Genomic DNA, 20,695 nt, shown 5'->3' on the forward strand with positions numbered 1-20,695 from the left:
TTCCAATTCCCCCGGTGCAGGGTAGCCAACCGGACGTTATTCTGGGTAACCTCCCTGCCTTCTGTATTTCTCTTCCCCCCCCCCCCCCCCCTCCCCCGAGGATCTGCTTTTTAAACATCAACAAACTGTGAGGAGGAGGAGAAACTTTATTATTGCAGAAACCGTTGCGCGGTTTATTCCTGGGTGGTTCCCTCTGACAGGGCTCCACTGGCGATCGCGGCTCGCCGGGCCTGGTCGAGGGTTGCCAGTTGGCTTCCCAGGTCCAGTTCGGAGAGTCTCGCCTCCCAAGACCACGTAGTGAGTGTGTGTGTTGTGACTCGTGGCGAAATTGCGTCGCCCGGACGGTCGGTGCATTCGTGTGTTATGTGGGCGAGTGTCGCTGTGTGGTTGCTACACCAGGGACATGTTCGGGACGTATAACTGTCTGGGTAGATTGCGTGTAGACGAGACAAGTGTGGGTATGTGTTAGTTTGCAGGCGGCGCCAGTCCCTTGCCTGGAGTTTATTGAGAGCTTTGTGTGGGGGAGCGTATTGCGTTCTTCCGAGCCGTTGGTCCTGCAGTATTTGTTGACCTGTCGTTAACTCGTGGGTCGCTCGTCGGTCTGTCGGGGGCTGAAGAATGGTGTGGTCTGCCGCTCGGCTAGTGAGACCTCGAGCTGCGCAGTCCGCCTCTTCGTTGCCCCGCAGGCCTTCGTGCCCGGGGCACCAGACGATACCATGGGTCCATTGTAGTGTGCGACCCAGGATTCGAATGGCTTGTATAGGGAGTGTTCCATTCAGGTATAAACGACAAGCCGCTTGTGAGTCAGTAAGGACACAGGCGGACCTTCCCTTGCTCTCAGCGTCGCGAAGTGCGAGAGCGATTGCTGCTGCTTCTGCTGCTGCGCTGCATGTGGCGCGGATGGAGGCTGAGGCTACCAGGTTCCCTTGATTGACAACGGCGATTGTGTATTTGAGCCCGCAACGTGGCGACGAGGGATACGGGCTAGCGTCCGTGTAGTACGCATCCGGATCGCGTCCCGACCGCACGCATACTAGGTATGCACATCCAGGAGAACAACGGCATAAAGCTAGCCTCAGAGAAATTAAATCACGTAATAAGAAGCACCGCATCACTCATCGCCAGAGTAGCGCGCAGCAAAGATGGTTTCACAGAGGACGAAACCTTAAGACTGGTACAAGCCCTCGTCAGCTACCGTCAACAAACTGTGAACTGGCTTCTCGGAAATGCGTAAGCGTGGACCTTGCGTACGGATCGCAATGACACCCAGACATACGGAAGCGCCATATAAAGTGAAGGCCTAGCAACATAATCATGTCATAAGGAACTCTATCATTGTTATCGATTACTAGCTACCTTATCACGTGCGGTCATAATGAAAATTCTTTTTTAAGCATCATCTGTAGCCCATCCCAAAAGTATGTGCCGTACCAAAAGTGTAAAAAAAAAAAAAATACGTGATCCATTGTTTCCGGTTTCTTGCGCATAAGGCAGTCCGACCACCATGCTCTTGTGAGCCTCTTGCTCGTAAAAACGTTTTGACTGGTACAGTTCCTGTCTGCAGCCTATAAAAGGCTTCTGATGACCCTACCACGCCAATTTTCTTGACATATGTTTTAACACGTTTTGTACAGGGCCTTCATGATATACAGCTCAGTACAATATCTGGGCGGTAGAATGTCACACACATCATTTAATAATTTCGCCTTTTCCTTTTACGGAATAGACGTACGCATAAGAAAATGGCACTGACAGATTCATGTATTCTCTGTAATCTCCCTAACATAACCAAGGATATTTCTCAGCATACTCTCCATGCTTACAACCAGTTCACTTATCGCTCAGGTGGACTTCAAATGGCACACTGTATACGTAAAAAAAAGACATTATGTAGCGTAAAAACGGGAGCCTATTATATAGCTCCTGAATGATAAGACGTACGAACCTTACGCCCCCAACCATTGCTTTTCCGAACAAGTCGGCGCTGCGCCATCTTTCACAATGAGACGCCCGCATAAAACCTCGCTAACACTGTGTGCGTACTTTGTACATTCATCCGCAAACAGTTTAGCAATTGCGTAACGTACCACAGTCGACCTGGCTAAACACAGGACAGCGTACGTTATCGCATCACTGTGTATATGTATAGCCATCGACCTGTACTAACCCTGCAGATGCATACTGGCCGAGTCTTCCGATTCGTCGGGAAGACTCCCGAATTTCGACGAATTCTCCAGATTGTACGGGCGCGGCGTTGAATTTGTGGAGCTTTGTGGAGTCTGAAGGCGCGCATCCTGTGGATTGCGGTGGCGCTGCGTCGCATTTCTCCTGCTGCTAAATATCTCCTTTCCTTCTGGTACAGGTTCGCGAAATCTACTCTGCTTCCATGAGCATGGCCACGCTCGAACGCTAGCATAAGTGCTACATTCCAGCGCAGCCATTCCAAGTGTTACACATGTTTCAGAATTCAAACACGTATTTTTGAATATTTTCGCTGTTCCTTGGGCCTGTCGGCGGCCCAACCTATTTGGGTTCGGAAATCTAATAGCACTATAATAGTTCTAAATGTGTTGCTTGTTTGCTCCACTAACACATGGACACGGCCGGACCACACTCCGCGCGCGTTGACCTTTTACCGTCTTTGCCAAGGCAGTGTTTTCCATACCGGCGACCGCTGTCCTTCGGCTGGCGCTGTCCACCAACCCCTGCCCTGCCGCTCACCCTCGTAGCGCTGATGCGAGCTCAACGGAACACGCGTCAGTTACCGCCGATTTTGCTGACTGAGGATTTTGACTTTTATTATTGTTAAAACAGTCAGACATCGCGCAGTGATTTTGCAAATGATACGAGCTTTGCAGAGATTGCACGGAAAGCCGTAATTGTATACCCACCGCATCAACATCTATTATATAGCCGGCCTCACTCGCTTCGTTGCCGCGTGATGATGTCCCCCGGCCACTGCCTCGCACCGGTTACTCCATCGAGAAAAGGCCCCCGCAGCAATTAAAGGTCGCGCGAAGCGGCCGCATGAGCAACGAGAAGATTTAATAAAGTGGTTAACTCCAAGGCCCCGGAAACCAGCATGCATGGCCCTTCAAAACACCCTAGCAACGACGCATTGCAGCAGCACATGTTTGTTTGATTCCTGGTGGGGGCAATTGGGAAACAGTGAAGATGGGACTACGCCCCACCCCTCTAGCTTGTCACGAGTTGGGAGCACTTGCCTCCCCAGACGCTTCATGAAGTCGCGTAGGTGGCCAGGCGGAAATGACACCGTTATCGCATCCCACGACACATCATTGGAGCGCGCGCGGCGCTCTGGGGGAACTATAGAGGAAGCAGTAAGGCTGACATAGTATCTGCAACATGGTTTTCGAGAACGTCTACACCAGGACATAGCTGTTGTATGTAGCGACAAAATGCCGCGCCCGTAGAGCAGGTGCGTTTAACACCTGCGGTCTGCGATTTAAGTGCACGCCCGGTAACATGTAACGAATTTTTGTGCCAAGGAAATAGCAGGCGAGTTCACGCGCAGGACACTGATCACGCTGTAACAGGTGGAGCACAAATCGCAGAGCAAGCAGCCGGCAGCGGACAGACACGGATGAGAACGCGAACCCACCACGACAGCGTGTTTGCCCAAGCGCCGCGCGACAGATCACTTGTGTACTGTCCGACTAGAAGACGGAACAAAGAAGGGACTGCAAGGACCTAGTAACCCGTAATGGTGGCTGCACGACATGAGAAACATACCACACATGGCTGCAAAATACATACTGTGCTGAGTATCTTCTTCCTAATAAGGATAAATCATACACAAAGAGAAGTTTATTGACGCGTATTCTCACTTGTTAAATAATCTTGTACACTTTGTTTAACAGAAAAAAGCACTCAAAAGAACAGCAATGACATTTACAATGCGCTAAACATAGCAGAGGGTGACAATGTTATTTATAGTTATACGAGGAGAGATGTATTAGCATGTGTGCACACGTGAAGAAAAGGGTTAACCTAGCGGTCCGATTTTTATTAGTCATATCACAAGAAGCAAACAAATACTGACACCAAGGACAACATAGGGGAAATTACTTGCGCTTAATAAATGAAATAAAGAAACCATAAATTAATGGAAATGAAAATGGATGAAAAAAAAAACAACTTGCCGCAGGTGGGGAACAACACCACAACCTTCGCATTTCGCGTGCGATGCTCTACCGATTGAGCTACCGCGGCGCCGTTTCCCCATCCACTTTCTTGGGTATTTATGTTTCCTAGTAGAAACATGGAACTGTTAGCCAGCGCTACCACTCACAGACCTTGGCGGTGGTTGTATAACATCCTTTCTGCCACAGGCGTCACGAGAACATGATATTTTTGGGTGAAGACAAATGGTCAATAAACCCACACATGCTACTTGAAGGCATCAATGTTGCCGGATTCGAGATCCTCGTTATCATGTGTACGCACGTGTCACTTTCCCGCGTACCGCCAATTTCCGCTAGCTTAAGCAGGTTCAGAATACATGGGTATACACCTGATGTGCTATAGAATTACAACCTATATTTTCCTGACGTCACCACAACTTGATACAATATATACCTGACAGCACTCTTTCTGTTTCTTTTTTCACATTGTTATATAATTAAAAACAGAGCCCTCTCGGGTTTGCAGAAGAATCTACGAAAGAGGGGATGGAGCGGACTCCCAGGTTAATAGCGAGTGATGGGAGTTATAATCTGGTCATTTATTACTTTCCAGAACCGCGTGTGCCACTCCCTTAAGAAGTGGTTCACCCCGTTTCGTGCTAGTGCACCTGCTAATATTTCTTTCATTAAGATCCGTGTGCGTTTAAGTACTGGGTAAACAGTTTTTTGGGGCTTCCTTTTTCACTCAGCCATTCATCTCCTCTTCCATAAGCTATACATGATAACTAATGTTAGCAGTTTGTTGAAAGGGTTTTTCTTTTTCTCCCGTTGCAATAGTCTTAACTTGAATGTGTTAGAGGCCACTCTCCACGATACTTTGGCTGCATTGCACTCATTTAACGCGTGTTTTTGCGATTCTGGTTGCGGGCAGTTGGGACATCGCTCTGTCGCTGAAACCCCGAACCATGCCAACTGCATCTTTGTTGGCAGGACTCCCCATCGTCTTATCTACTGAAAGTCCTTAAGTTCGCTGAGTAGGTGTGTTTTATTCCATAGTTTCCACTTTTATTTTGCGCGTTCTTCAATTTCTTCGGGTTCAAGTTCCCGTTTTGCAGTTTCCGCATTCACCTCTTCTGGTTTGATTTCCATTAACGAAGTGTCCGGACACAATTCGCCAATTGCCCATTTTGCGTTAATTGCGTCCTTGAGCATTCAGCAGCGCGTGTTTAGAAAAAGTTTATTTCGACAAGAGACGATACGAACATTGAGTCATAATCACGGCACAATTCCACCCGGACGATAACATGTAAGAAACGAAACACAGCGCGTTGTCAATGTAAGTAGTGTCCGAGTCCTGACGCACCAACATATAAACACGTATACCCACGGAAAGGCACAGTTACACATAAACTAAATGCCACATGTACAAAATGATTTTCAATATATACAGTGTACACAATGGTTATATACAATGATGATGTGATAGAACACTTTACACAATTTTGAAGTGATGTGCACGAGATGTGTATATACAAAAATGATCATGTATACGAGAGGACACACACACAGAAATCACGGGCACCTGCATTCTATGTGCATTAAATGAATAATTCTGATGGGCTGGCTACAAGAACCAGGCTGGACGAAAATTCAGCCGTACGCGTCCATCAGCCACCGACAGGAAACGACATGACCACTGTCGAAGGAACTCTTCTTCTCCAAGGAAGAACAACTCCTCCGACAGAAACGACAGTAGCTCAGAGTAGAGCCTCCCCATAAGTGGAAACAGAGCGCGGTGACGACGTCCCATGACAACTGCCTCGCACCGGTTACGCCATAGACAGAAGGCCCCCGCAGCAATTAAACGTCGCGCGAAGCGGCCACGTGAGCAGCGACCAGATGTAATAAAGCGGTTAACTCCAAGGCCACGAAATCCAGTATGCACGGCCCTCCAAAATATCCTGGCAACGACGCATTGCAGCAGTACATGTTTATTGGATTCTTGAAGGGGGCAATTGGGACACTGCGAAGATGGGACAACGCCCCACCACTCAAGCCTGTCCCGAGTTGGAACCACTTGCCACCCTAGACGCCACATGAAGTCGCGTAGGTGGCCAGGCAAAAATGACGCCGTTATCGCACCCCACGACACATTATTGGAACGTGCGAGGCGCGCTGGGGGAACTAGAGGAAGCAGTAAGGCTGACATAGTATCTACTACGCGGTTTTGGAGAACGTCTACATCAGGACATACCTGTTGTATGTGGCGATAAAATGGCACGGCCGTACAGTAAAATGTAGGTGCGTTTAACACTTGTGGGCCGCGATTTAAGTGTACGCCCGGTAACATGTGGCGAATTTTCGTGCCAAGGAAATAGCAAGCGAGTTCACGCGCTGGACACTGATCATGCTGTAACAGACGGAGCAGAAATCGCAGAGCAAGCAGCCGGCAGCGGACAGACACGGATGGGAAGGCGAACCCACCGCGAGAGCGTGGTTGCCCAAGCGCCGCGCGACAGACTAGTTCTGTACGGCCCGACCAGAAGAAGGCACCAAGAAGGGATTGAAAGGACCTAGTAACCCGTAATGGTGGCTGTACGAAGTGACAAACGTACCACACTCGGCCGCAAAATACAGACTGCGCTAAGTACCTTCTTTCTGATATAGGGTAAATCATAACCTTGAACATCTTCAATATTTCGCCTTACATCTTCAAGAATTGAGAGCCACACAGAGTCTGATATGCCATTAGAGGTGTAGTCAAGGCCTAAAATGCGAAGAGAATTGCTCTTTTGAAGGTGGAAAGGGGGACTTAGGCATGTCTGTGGTGAACCAATGAACAAATAACGGCATTTTGAAAAAATTTAGCGCAGCACCTGAAATATTTCCGTACTCAGTGAAAAATTCGAAGGCTACGGGTTAAGCTATCTTCATTCCTGAGATATAATGTGATGTCACCGGCGAAGGCTGTCACCTTCACAACACCACTACCAGGCAGTGGGAGACCGCATACGTAAGGGTCTCTCACTATTGAGCGCAGAAATGGTTCAAGGTTGAGCACAAAAAGTACTGGGGACAGAGGGCACCCTTGACGAACGCCACGAGTAACGGGAAACGGTGCACTTTCTCGACCATCAAGGAACAATGTACTTCGGATATTTGAATAGGTATTCCTAATAAGTTCAACAAAATTTGACGAGAAGCCGAACGAGGTCAGTACATTAAAAATGTAGTTATGTTCAAGGCGATCGAATGCCTTTTCTTGATCCAGTGGAACTAAGAGACCACGTGCCGACCTGGTCAGCGTGTATGTCATTATGTCACGAGTAACGAACGAAAGACTGTGTATCTCTCTGCCAGGGACTGAGCATGCCTGATGGTGTCCTATTAGGGAAGGCATCAGGCTTCTCAAGCGCCGGGTGAGAACAGCTGTGAAGGTTTTGTAGTCAACGTTGAGAAGCGTGATTGGCCTCCATTCCTCTGGATGAACTGATGACGGATCGTGCTTAGGTATCAGCACAATACGACCGTCCTGAAAACTAAACGGGAAATCAAAGTTCTCAAGGCATTGGCTGATAACCGATACGAAAGTGGCACCAATATCTTCCCAGAACGTTAGATAAAACTCCACGGGTAATACGTCCGGCCCTGGGGCCGAGCCACGCTTCATAGAAGATAATGCTGCTTTCACTTCCTCGGCTGATGGTCGTGCACAAAAACGGTTAGCTACCTCAGGTGGAACATGAGGCAGCCCACTAAGCAAAGTATGAAGTCCTTGAGAGCCAGAATCTATTTGCATGGTTGTACGCGGCATGTTTTCAAAATGCGTTACAAATAGCGAATAATCACGTGTGGGAGGTGGTGTAACAGGAAGTGCTCTTGGGGCTGCAGAACCGAATGCATTCGGCTGTCTAAAAAGCGAGTTTCTTGAAAAGCGCAGAACTTCGGGGTGCGCACACGGATTACGTCTGCATCGCCAAGCAGCAGCTGACAAAGACGACGCCGCGATGAGGCGTTGGAAATGCCTCCGTAGCTCACGCTGCCAGGACCGCATCAACGGAGTCAGTTGATTGACCCGAAGGGCGATGCGGAGCTTCGTGGCAGTATCCGCATGAGCGCGCTTTACTCGTGGGGCCGCCATTTCTATGTCGAGTTCATCCAGGCTTGACGACAGTCCAACGCTGCTATCAACTCCGAGGCTGAAGCTGTTTTCTGATGAGGATGATGTCGGTAGCGGTAGGACGGCGGGATTGATTTCATCGTCGCCGACAACCTCGGCAGTCGGGGGCCCACCCAGATGCAATGGCTGCGCCGCTGTAGGAGATGCAACTGAGGCGGATGAAGCCGCAGCAGACTTCGTGGGTACATCGACTGCAGCGATCGCAGGGTCAGGCGCTTTATCCGCGTTCAAAACTTTGCTGGGATCAGGAGGAGTGATGGTAGCAGCCGAAGTGGAGGCGCTTTCGGCCACAGCACGCGTGTCCTTCGCTGCTTGGAAGGCCAGCGAACATGGCGTGTTGCGATCCGCCACGTCACGGTCTTCTTTTTCAGTAGAGGAGGCCGGCGAACATGACGCGCTGGGACTTCTCGAGCTGCACGCCTCTTCTTTTTCATTTCTTGACGCTAGTTCTTGCGGTGTCAGTGCAATTTCTTTGGTTATGGCCTCACGCGCAGTCGCAACCGCAGCTGACGCCGGCGGTAAGGGGGGAAAGGCTCCAGTAGCAGCGTCTGAGTATGAACGCCGCACAGGGCACGCGACCGTAGGGTGACTATCCCCGCAACGCCGACAAGGGCGGTCACACCCGTCGCTTTCGTGGCCATGGACGCCACAACGGCCACAGAACGCTGCGGTGCACTGTGCACGGTAGTGGTCGCTGGAACCGCACCGACGACACACGCGTTGCAAGCCGCGGTAGGCAAACGTCACACGATGACCAGAGACTCGCAGATAATTTGGGACCGGGGTTGTGGCACTCATTTCCATACGCACGAAGCGTGTGCCCATGAGCACGCCACGTCGTCCGCTCATGCGACCAGTATTGACAGACAGAACCTTGCCGTATGGTGATAGTGCCTGGACGAGGACTTCGTTCGGAACGAAGGACGGCAAAAAGAGGCGTGTTACGTTGGTTACCTGCGGGCCAACTTGAACGACGGGACAACGCTCGCCACCGATGACGAGGCAGCCAGCATCGACGATTAGAGTCATGGAAGCCATGCTCTTGACGGTGACTTGGAAGTTGAGGCCTCCCATGTGCTGAACGCAGTAGACCTCAGAGAGGCCAACTATTGAGGCCGTCGCGTCGACGACGGTCTCGGGACCATTCCCCGTAGGGACAACAACGTCAAAGACTTGGGCCTTCGAGGGAGTCCATGACGCTCTAGGCGCCATGGCGTGAGAGGTGGACGTCCCCGACGTGGAACACGCAGGGGCGTCGGTAGAAACGCTTGTTCCGTGCTCCTTCTTCTTCTTCTTACCGGCCCCAGTCTTGGTACCGGCCACAGCCGCGACCGGTACAGGTTCAAAAATATCGCAACGGAGCCGATAAGTTGCAGGCACTACAAAGATACTCTATCCAAAGAACCCCACTTGTTGCGCGCACTACTGAGCAGACTTTTCTCTCATAACGTATCTCAGAATATGCGTAGATATATTGTGCACATCTGGATATAATGCATTTCAGACGTAGTTCTTACTTTTTTAAAGTCACTTAGATATTTATGCAAAATAAGTTGATGCTTCGATGGTTGCCAGGGAAGAATTCCAGTTAAGTGGCACCGAAACAAGGTGACACTGTGTCGATGTGGGGAGTAATTTAAGCAAAAAAAAAAGAGGACGCTCAAGCTTCGCCTTTAAGAGTGGAACGCGATAGCATTCAAGAAGCTCGCAGTGCTTCTCACGGTTCCGGGCTACTGCAGCTTATGTAACTGTAATGTTTACAAGAAACGCTGGCGGCGAACGCTATGCATGAAGGCGTGCTTTCTAGTAGAAAGAGAGAGGGAGAGATAAAACATGTTTATTGAAAAGTCCGTCATGGGTTCGAAAGGGGAACGGAGAGGCTGGGAGCCTAGCCCCGTAAAGCTCTCGTTTCCGTCAGACGCAGGCCAGGCCTTGAACCACAACGGCGTCCTCCGCCAGCCGGACAGCCCAGAACTTGTCCTCTGGGCATTCGCTGAAGAGTATGGCCTCCCATTCACCCATTCACCAGGGGTTTTTATTTTAGCATTGTGGTTTATTCTATGCCTGATATTGTATGGAACTGGCGGGGGGGGGGAGGTATGCTGTTATAATCCACCTAGTGGACTGTCCATTTCGGTCGCTGCTGATTGGATGCAGCTGTACGAGCGACCAGGAGACGAGCGGCCTCAACCAATCAGCAGCGGCCGAAATGTACAGCCCACAAGGCGGACCCCTGCAGAATACCTCCCCTGATGGGCATGCCCATATAATGTGATGGAGGTCTGCGCGTGGTGTATTTCATGTTTTATAGCGTGATGAGTAGGCTTCTTGATGTATTCGGTACATGAGTAGTGGCATTGGGAAAGTGCTTGTTTGTAGGAGTTTGTTGAGTTTGTTTGTTTGTAGGTGCTTGTTTGTAGTTGCTTGATGTCTGCTTAGTGATTTGTCAGGAGTAGGGTATGTATAGCGAGCATTTCGGTAGTAGTCGATGATTTCTCCTGAAGTCGTAATTTGTTCGTATTGGGGAGCTGTTATTTCTTGGTCTAGTCCTGCTTCTGGGGGCCATAGTTCTGTTTGGGTTTATCCGGGGATTTGTTGGCCAGAGAGAGATGGGCGAAGCAAGTGACTGTCCCGGTTGATGCATGCTCGGGCAGCGTCGTGTGCAGCGTTGTTTCTGCTTTCTGGTAGAAACGCGGCCTCTTGCCTGGGCAGCGATACGGTGGAGCCGAGCGCCATATGGAGGCGTTCCAAGGAATCGGCGCGCCGATTTGGGCGCGCCGGCGTGCGCAAATCTCGGACGCCATGGCCGGTGTATGAATGGTAGAAACACTGGAAAATGTTTTTTTTTTAGGTTCCGTGTAACAGAACTATGTTCTTTTTTGTAATTCAAATTACAATCCGACGCTATCTTGTCTGTATGATGTGTGTGTGTCGTACTTTACGATTTTTATGACGTATTTTGCTTTGAGAAATTGAATTAGTTTAGTAATCCTATGCGCTACAAGGAGGGTCTGCGTGGTTGGGTGTGTGTGGTTGGGTTTATATGGATCGCGACGACTTTTGCCGAAACGACGGTCGGCGTGGGACACCGACACCGGATTTTCTGCGACACGGGCGCCTTAACGCTATCGCGTTAAAAAGATAGCAAGCAACAGTTATCTCTTCATCAATGAACGCGAAAGTATTGCCACAACCGCGTGGTGGCACTGCTCTTTCCGGAGTCTTAGTTTAACTTCGCCTTAATTAACGCCGAAGGTCATGGGTCTGAGTGCCTTACTCAACTCTATATTAGTTAAGTATGTTTTATTAGCTTCGCATTAATGAGCACCAAAGGTGCGTCGGTTCGACCCCACCAATGGTCGTAGGTCCGATTGCCGTAATGGACTCTATCTTAATGAAACCTGTTATAATTATACCCACTTTAATTAACGCCACCCTAAATCACTCTGTCTTAATTACCATTATTTGATAAACTTTGCCTTAATTGAATTCATCAACTGCCTCAAGTGGCTCACTTGGACCACTGGGACATTTCGGACCATCGTTTGTCATACCATTACCGACTGCACCGCATTTTCCACCTGATAAGCCGCATAATGCTTTCGCATTAAATAAATATGTTCAGAAACCACAGACGATGAACCTCAATTTAGGCGAATTGCCGAACCCTTCAAGAATTCTAATCGCTTTATTAAAGGAATAATGCGCTCGTCCGCGTATATTTGCTTCGGTGAGTATATTGTTTCATCGCGAAATTCTGTAGAGGATAGAGCCCGTTAACCAACACATTGGTAGCGGTACTACAGCTATAGTCATACGTACAGGTCCATTCGCCCTATGAGGTAGGTTGCGGAGAGACTTCGTCGCGGAGCTTTATAAGGCGTTTTATGAGTACGGAGGCAAAGTGCATCGGTCTTGGGTCGAAGAGAGTGCAGCTCTGATAGATGCTTTTCGCCGGCTCTCTTGTGCTTGCGGCGATTACGATCAGCACTTTTTCCCGAACGAGGTTGGTGAGGGGTGCTGTCTTGCGCCTGCAGCTGTGCCCGACAGGGCCTCGCTAAATGGGCTTTGCAGACTGCCACGCTGTAGCCGCCCGGGCGTGTGTAGCCTTTGCCGGTGCGTGTCTTGCACTCCCAGCAGTTCTAAGCAGCCGGAGTACGCTGTCACCACGCTCGCCATCGATCGATCCAATGGAGGCGCCAGCTCACCAAGTGACACCTTCGGCTTCACTCCACTAGCTATAGGAAACGCGCGGCACACCAGCCCTTTCGCTTTTACTTGGCCACCTTCACAAGTACAGCTGCTGCGATGAGCAAACCCATACTGGAATTCCCCTTCCTGCAACTCTTGTTCTGAAGACTATTAGGTCCAGGCCAACATCACCACACCTAACCCAGGTGGAAATTCAAGAAGTCGTGTTCGCGGAGACTGCCAGGTATTAAAGTGAAGCTTTCTCTGTCTCTTCTCATGACTTTCCGGGCGCTGCTGTGGTATTGCTTGCTCGTGCTGCTGGCTTTCTTGCACCGCCACCAGATGGCGCTCGTTTCCGCCAAAATCGAAGCCCTTGGGTTTCGCGGGAGCAGCAGTGGTAAAGCAAACATGTCCGCAATAGACATTGGTAAGAGGCGATTGGAGGATTCGTGGAAGAAAAGTAGGGAAACGACAAAAGACGGAGAAGTACAAAAGCACAGTTCACAATAGGGGATCAGAAAATCTGGGCATGGTAGTTCATAGGGTATTTTTTTCTTTTTTCATTCTTTAGCCTAGGTAGGATATTAGGCACTATAGTATCAAGAGATTGCATCCATCCATCCATCCATCCATCCATCCATCCATCCATCCATCCATCCATCCATCCATCCATCCATCCATCCATCCATCCATCCATCCATCCATCCATCCATCCATCCATCCATCCATCCATCCATCCAACCATTCATCCATCCATCCATCCATCCATCCATCCATCCATCCATCCATCCATCCGTCCATCCGTCCGTCCGTCCGTCCGTCCGTCCGTCCGTCCGTCCGTCCGTCCGTCCGTCCGTCCGTCCGTCCGTCCATCCATCCATCCATCCCGGCCGGCGCCGCCGCGGCAGAGTTTCACAGTTTGTGAATATGGCACGTGCCGTGCTTGCTCGCCTATGGCTGAAAAGCGCAGGTGCTGTGCTGTGGAGGTCTCGTGCTGGGCTGTGATAGTGCAAACATTACAAACGTCCATAGCCTGAAGGAAGCGCTCGAAGCTGGTGTCTCTGCTGATAGCCGTGGTGGTGGAGCACGATGCGCTGCCCCGTTCGTATCTCAAAGGTCCGAACGCGCCTTTCCAGCAGCCGAATGCGCAAGAGCAGTCCCCTTGCTGACTAACAGTTGTCGAAGGAATGTTCGTCTGTACACTTCTGCCATGATGCGATGTGCCATGTGATGCAATGATAATGCTCAACCATCTCAGAGATTATGGAATTTTGACGCACAACAACGTCTCAAGCAAACACGCCTCCCTCCATGTTCTGTCGACTACGCAAACAAATAGCAGTGGTGCGCACAAGGTAACGTTTAACATCAACTCACCGCTCTCATACTGCATTAAGCGCAGACGAAATCACACATTCGCCGCCAACATCACCGCTAATTATCGTCCATCAAAGCAAGGAGCATACAAATGTTCGTTTACATCGATTCACACAGTACGCGATACCCGCATACTTTTTAAGTTACGAGAGCAGGCTGCGTCTTCCACCCGATGCCACATTCGCATCAGTGCGATCGACTACAGTTCTTTGTCCAAGGTTTCTGAGAGGAAAGTGTACGCGTGTACGTGATCTGAAACCATCTCGCAACAACTAAGGCCACCCACCCGAACCATCTTCAGCGATCAGCATGCCGGTGAAGCTCTGGAGAAAACAAATGTGTAATCCATGTGTCCTCATAGCAGAGAGTGAAGGGAAAACACCAGGGCGTGGGAGAGAGAAGGAGAGACAGAAATACAAGCTTTAATGTTATGCATGAGAGAAGGAGAGGAAGTTGAAGCAGACAACAGGGAATACATTGAAAGACTCTATCCTGCCACTTTCTTGACTATATATGACGTGGATTTCATTACTGGCAATGCTGAGCCTGAAGATATAATACCGTAAGCGTTGAGTGTATCTGTGTCCTTTCCACTGCCTTTGGTATGAAAGGGTGACTGCAAAGTAATAACACGTGCCCTCGAGGAAAAATAGCAATCAGCGGCCGCCACTTGAATCAATGAACCACAAATAAAGAGTTGGGCAAGCTTAAGATGATTTGTATTGGCTTTCACAAGGCATCATAAAGGTTGAGGCATAAATGATTAGTGCGTGCCGTGAGTCGGGGAGCTCTCGCCCTGATTTTTTTGCGCAATATGTACCGCCATTACTAAGCGCTACATTGTAGCGCGGACTGCCCACTCATAAAAAATAACGAGAAATATGCAAGGCAATTCCTTTTTCTGGAAAAATCTATATTTTAGAAGGGGTCGTGAAGTGATATTTTGGCGCAACAAGATGTCATAGCCGCCCTCAAGTTGTACAGCGCCATAGCTGAAAAGGATCCACCCAATTTTTTTTTGTGTGCTCTTTCAGACTTGTCAGCGTGCCAACCAGATGCATTGGAAACGAGAATGGGCGCCGTACGCGGCAACTGCGTACATCTACTCTAAGGACCAGTGGGTTAGCTACGACGACAAGGGCAGCGCCGAGGTTAAGGTATGTTTGTTAGCTCGCATTTTCGTTTCTTGCTAGTTCCTTCCCTCGCTGTTTGTTTCAGACCACCGGACTATCCGCCGGTCTGCATGCTTCGTACGCCAGAAGCGCATGTGTCTGAATGCACGACGCTACAAGTCTGTCTTATGTGACGAAAATGTGATAGGCGTGCCACGAAGCGTTGCAGCCTTACACAATTGCGTCATGCACTCGTGTTTGAGGGAGAAGTAGTACAGGCGGCATTGTCTCCGTTTTGTGCCGGTTGCGGCGCATCATTTATCGCTCATATTATGCGAATACATGTGTTATTAATTTGCACTGGAACGAATCCAAACATAAACGTACATACAGTACAATATAATGAGAACATTTCAGGAGGAAAGATGGCAGATTTGATTCGTTGAACGGACATACGTGCACAAAAATGGTATGCAGGCTTTCATGCCACAATACCCCCACAACAGATGTCAGAATAGGAGCTGGGTGTTGCCAATAAGAGCCGTCCTTATAAAGCATATTTAGCCGTGATAAATAAATACTAATTACATACTAGTTAGCTAGGATATTGCTCACGATGGAAGTCTGCTGGTATTAATATTTCCTGGCTGCCGACTCGCTTTTTGCGATATTAGAACTTGCGCAATAGGCTGCGATATCGTTGCCTTCGAGCCGCAGTTTATGCTTGCACTTTGTTCCTCCCGATACCTTAATTACCTTCTTTATTTGATTCTTCTACGTCACTCTGTTGTGTAAAAGACAGCCGCTTTCAAGTTGACGACATTGACAATAAAGCGTCAGTGACACGCAAAGTCGTACGAAACCAAGCGTGTTCGTGGCCTACTTCGCTCTTATTGTTGAAACACTGTGTTATTCGTTCTTAGCGGCAGTCACAAAAACTTAAATATCGATAGTAGAAACACACAAGAATATTCGTACGATCGCCGGGAAGGGAAGAACCTTTCTTCTTTCCCCTTGGAAAGGGTTCGCCACGAAAATAAGGCTGTCTTTGCGACATTTTCCGCTTTGCTTTCTTCAGAATGTAGCAGTCGCGGCCCCTATATCGCGTGCTCGCGGCATTGTACTGAGAAGGAGAACGCCGTAAGAACTGCGCCACCAAGGGCGGGTATAAAGACGTTTCGGCAGCAAATAAGCGAACCAGGGGTAAGGTGAAAAGCATGCTAAAAGGGTTTGAAATGGCGGGTTGTTTCTGCAGCATTTCGAGCTTGACTTCAGAAAACATTGCTCATGACATCCAGTTGCATTATGCATGATGGCAGCAATCTTTTATACTGCATAGAATCGTTCGCAAAGCATCCGAATGCGTTTAAAGCACTGTCGTAGAACCCTTTCGGGCAATTCCGGGTTGCTTTCGGGTTGCTTTCGATTTGAGAAGTTCGAGCTTCACTTTACGAAACTCTCCCAAACAGAAAATTCGCTCTTTCCTAAGGTACGCAACGATAATCTCGCAGATTTACGTGGTCGCACGGAGTCAGTTAATAAAATCTCGTATTTTAAGATCCCTCATATATCTTTGATCTTGGTGTCATTATAAACAAAATCTTCTTTACACAAACTTCTAAATTCTAATGTCTGCCTTACTAACACGAGAGCGAGGCGATTTCTATACGGCGCTCGCAGTTGTGAGTGAACCATGGAAACAAAAAATTAAAAGCGCATGTCGGCTGCTATGCGCGTAGCGCACGCCGATGGAAGCGCCACTGGTGGCGGCCTTTCTAAGTACGCTCGGGAAATGAGAGAGCCGTCCGCCGTAGTTTTCTGCATCAGAATCAGAATCAGAATCGGTTTTTATTGAAATCATTAGAATGATTACAAGTTGTTAATATTCAGGAGGAGGTCCCGGAGTCACGTTTCTTTAATGCACATTTTCGGAGCGAAATAAGCAACACGTGTCGCATGTGTGTTGTGGCCGAAACTTCAAGGAATGTCGAAAAACAATTGTTGCGCGGTGGGGCGCTCAAATATCTGCAAAAAACTTGCCGTCAACACGATTCTAATCATTATCGCGAGGCATCGTGAGCGGGTGGAACAACAACAATGGATCGCCGCCATTCGGTAGGAAATTTCTAGTTATCACGCTTGCTTTTGCCATCTCCGTGTTTGTTGCACTGGCGCACGTTTTCACGGGTAAGCGATGAAGTTGATAACAAGCTACCAATGTTTTGGTTCGGTTCTCCTGCAGTGCAGCGCGCGCGTCAAAGGACTTTCGCTTTGAGTCGCGAATGCCGCTTGCCGCCTGTACCGTTTGCCGCTTTTTTACCGTGCTGCTCTTACTAGGCGTTACGACTGCACGATTACTTCGTGTCGTGTGTTAAAGTTGCTAGTGCTTGCAAGGACTGATTTTTCTTGGTTGTATGCGGCCCGTTACATCGTCGAGCCAGCTGTCACGCAGTTCATGTTCTTGTATCTATTTCATGCGTAGCTTCGCGCTTGTTGAAATAATCCTATAGTTGTTTCATGCGGAACTGCTGAGTTTTTTTTTTTAAATACGAGGATTATCACCTCGCATGGTTCGCAAAGGGCTTAAATCACGATGCGGTATGTCGGAATGATTACAGGCATGTGCTCCTTTAACATATTCTGGTCGCTCGAGAAATGTGTTAAAAAAGACGTATAACTCAGGACGCGGTTAGGTGCTGCATATGGTATTGCTGTTCGATTTTCGCTGATAAAGTTGCGTCATATTTGTGCAGCCGTTACACCTTGATGCTGTCTGAGCTGGATTACCACGCAGAGTGCCTTTTTGTATGTGTATTTCCTACTCATTTGAACTCCTTATTAACTTTTGAGGCGTAGGAGTGTAATGCCTACGCTGCAAAGGACTAAACCTGGCCTTGCCGCTCGCACCATTCTAACTTGGACGGTGTTGCTTCGTTTTTAAATATGTTGTGTAGCTTCTTTCTTCTCTGATAATCGAAAAAAAAACAATACTCAGAAGTTGGCAAGACCAGCTTTGTACATTTCCATGCAGGCAACTGAGGGGAATTTACATTGCGTAAACTGCAGCGGGAAAGGCAGTTAATCGAAGAACGGAGCGGAGTCGCCTCAATGGTGCCGCACTAACTCTCGCTTTTATTCATCTTTGTGCTTAGTAACTTTGTTCACACGTGCACGCATTTACATTAAGAAATTCGTAAATGCTCCTCTCGAGGCGACTTTGAAGGCACTTGTTCGGCGATGTCTTACGTATTCATCGGATCCAAGATCACTGCAATGTGTGTCGCCATTGTGCCATGCGCCGTCTCGTTTGAGATATACGTGTGCAACAGCGAGATGTGCCCAATACTGAAGTAAAGAGACACTGTTACGTGAAGCGTACAGTTAAAAAAGAAAAACGATTGAGGCGTCGCATTTGTCGACTCGACCAAGCGGCTACAAAGCACGCGCTCCATTTCGTATAACTGGGCTTCGTTGCGATTGTCTGCGGGACACACACGGTACGTATGCGGATTGGTTTGTACCAAACTACGGTAACATCGTGTAAATGTCCGCTCAAGCAGGGGCCTTCACCTTTACTGCAGCTGTCACCGCTAAAATACTGATCTGGCGCCCGAACAAAGAGAAAATCGCAGCCGCGAACTTCAGCCATATATGCTGAAAAGGGTTGTCTTCTGCTACTGCTCCCGAACCTGCTTTCGAAAGCGCCCGCTAGCTGGCGATCAGTGGCGCCTCTATATAGAGTTACTGTATATGCTACCAAATGTTGCATATACTACGTTTGGTAGCATATACAGTAACTCTACCTCTATAGGCAGTGCACTACGCATGTAGAATGTGCACTATGAAGCGACGGCCAAGGCTCGATCGCACTGTTGCTTTAGGGACTTCTGTACTTACGAAGAAGACGTCAATTTAATCGCCAATAGCATATACATACATATGTACAATCACAGCAAAATAAAAATACAGTGTAGTGTTGTTTTTCTTGCGCTAAACTGAAGAACGTCTCTACAATTGCGCGGCAAAAATATAACAGCAATCCAACTGAATGTACAACTTGCAGGGCTTATGAACGAAGGTTTTCTCGTTCATTCCGTGTTTTGTGTGGATCATTACAGCTTGTAGTAAGCTTTAAGTTGATGATTATGCCACTTAGTGATTTTGAAGAGTCGGTTGAACCATGAAATAGGCGCTTCCAATGCTGGGAAACATTTTGCATCCTTCAGGAGTGGCATTCCAAACGTTTGGTATTGCTACGCCTTCTAGCTCTTATTAAATTCTGTTTGCATCTTTCTAACCATCCTCTAACTGATGCTATTCAGTGGAAGCTACAAGTCAGAGCCTGTACTTGATTTTGTTTTGGTGCGCCCAAATGTTTCTCAGCTAACAGCGCCCAAAATGAAAGACCTATACGCGCGGCACTCATTACAAGCTGTGCTAAGCAATGAAAAATGTGCGCACCTACGATGAATCCAAGCGAGAACGCACGCTCGCTGAAGCTTTGCGTAAGTATCAAGCAGTTAGTGGCATGTTAATGGGTGGCGCTCTCTCTTGCCGGGCTTTGGCGCGCTGATCGCAGGTCAAATGGTTCCGGGACCACTCTCTGGGTGGCGTATTCGTGTGGTCGCTGGAGGACGACGACTACGAGGGAATCTGCAAGAAGGGCGAGCGGTACCCGATGCTGGAAGTCTGCTGGAACTTTATGAAGGATTACCGGCCCCTTCAAGTCACGGTGCGTACGGCAATACGTGCTATCGCGCGGTGTTCTAATCTATAACTTCAGGGGTTTGTACGGGAATTTGCAACACCACGGGTGCTTCTAGTCAATCGACGCTCATTCTGTACACACAGACTTCGCCAAAAGTTTCAAAACCATTACGTAGCGTGGTCTGACCTGTCGTATATAAGGTGTAAGCGTATGCCACAGTCGCGCTTTTTCGAGTGTGGCGGTGCTCGTCATTCTCGTGAGGCTTGAAACGTGAAATGTGGCGCGGAAGCCTTGCAGCCGAGCCCAGTGGCAGGCCACGAGACGTAGTCTCGAAAGTTGCCATATTTTCGAAGTGGGAAGTTTCTCCGAAACGCTGGTTTGACACTGAGGTGCCGGTGCGTCAAAATGGTGCACACGTAAGCGTGTACGTGTGTGGTGTAGCCTCAGTGTCTAGTTAGCAGGAGTAGACGTACAAGTATGGTGTTGGTAGATGTTTACTTCCATCGCGGAGAGGGACTCGCTGATGATGAACGTGTGGAGAATAAAATAAGCACAGAATAATGTGGTAGCAGCACAATGAAACCAGAGCCATGAACACGGTGTGACAAAGACGAACGCTATATTTGGTGAGCCCTTGCGCCAACTTCGTTTTCACCCCCATGGGGGTGATTTCTGGTTGCTGCTCATCTTGCGTGCTTCATTTTTTTTTCTACAGGACCGTTATTACGCGGCATTAGCTTTCCTTCAAAGAGAGCTTCGTGCCGATGATCTAGTCATGTCGTTAACGCCTGCATAAGTGGTGCTGTGAAGTCATTCGAAACATAGGGCTTTATCCGGACAACACGCACGACCTGTGGTACATGGCGTGTTTAAGCCTTGGGCAGTGCGGACTGTCAGGGACCGCCTCACAGTTGTAGTCACTTAAGCGTGGAACAACTTTGTGCAAACTGAAGTACCGCTTCAACAGTTTGTTGAAGAGGCC

General features: G+C 48.7%; 1 protein-coding gene across 3 annotated transcripts in view; it reads left to right on the forward strand.

Moving 5' to 3' along the window:
- LOC135917013 (endochitinase-like) overlaps positions 1 to 20,695 on the forward strand; it is a 53,513-nt gene that overhangs the window by 31,009 nt on the left and 1,809 nt on the right. For all 3 annotated transcript variants that reach the window (XM_065450474.2, XM_065450475.2, XM_065450477.2), the window contains 2 exons: positions 14,928 to 15,050; positions 19,585 to 19,737. In XM_065450474.2, the coding sequence (XP_065306546.2) occupies positions 14,928 to 15,050; positions 19,585 to 19,737 (276 nt within the window). The remainder of the gene's footprint in view (positions 1 to 14,927; positions 15,051 to 19,584; positions 19,738 to 20,695) is intronic.

This window comes from Dermacentor albipictus, chromosome 1 (assembly GCF_038994185.2).
Source record: "Dermacentor albipictus isolate Rhodes 1998 colony chromosome 1, USDA_Dalb.pri_finalv2, whole genome shotgun sequence".
In the NCBI taxonomy this organism is placed as follows: Eukaryota; Metazoa; Arthropoda; class Arachnida; order Ixodida; family Ixodidae; genus Dermacentor; species Dermacentor albipictus.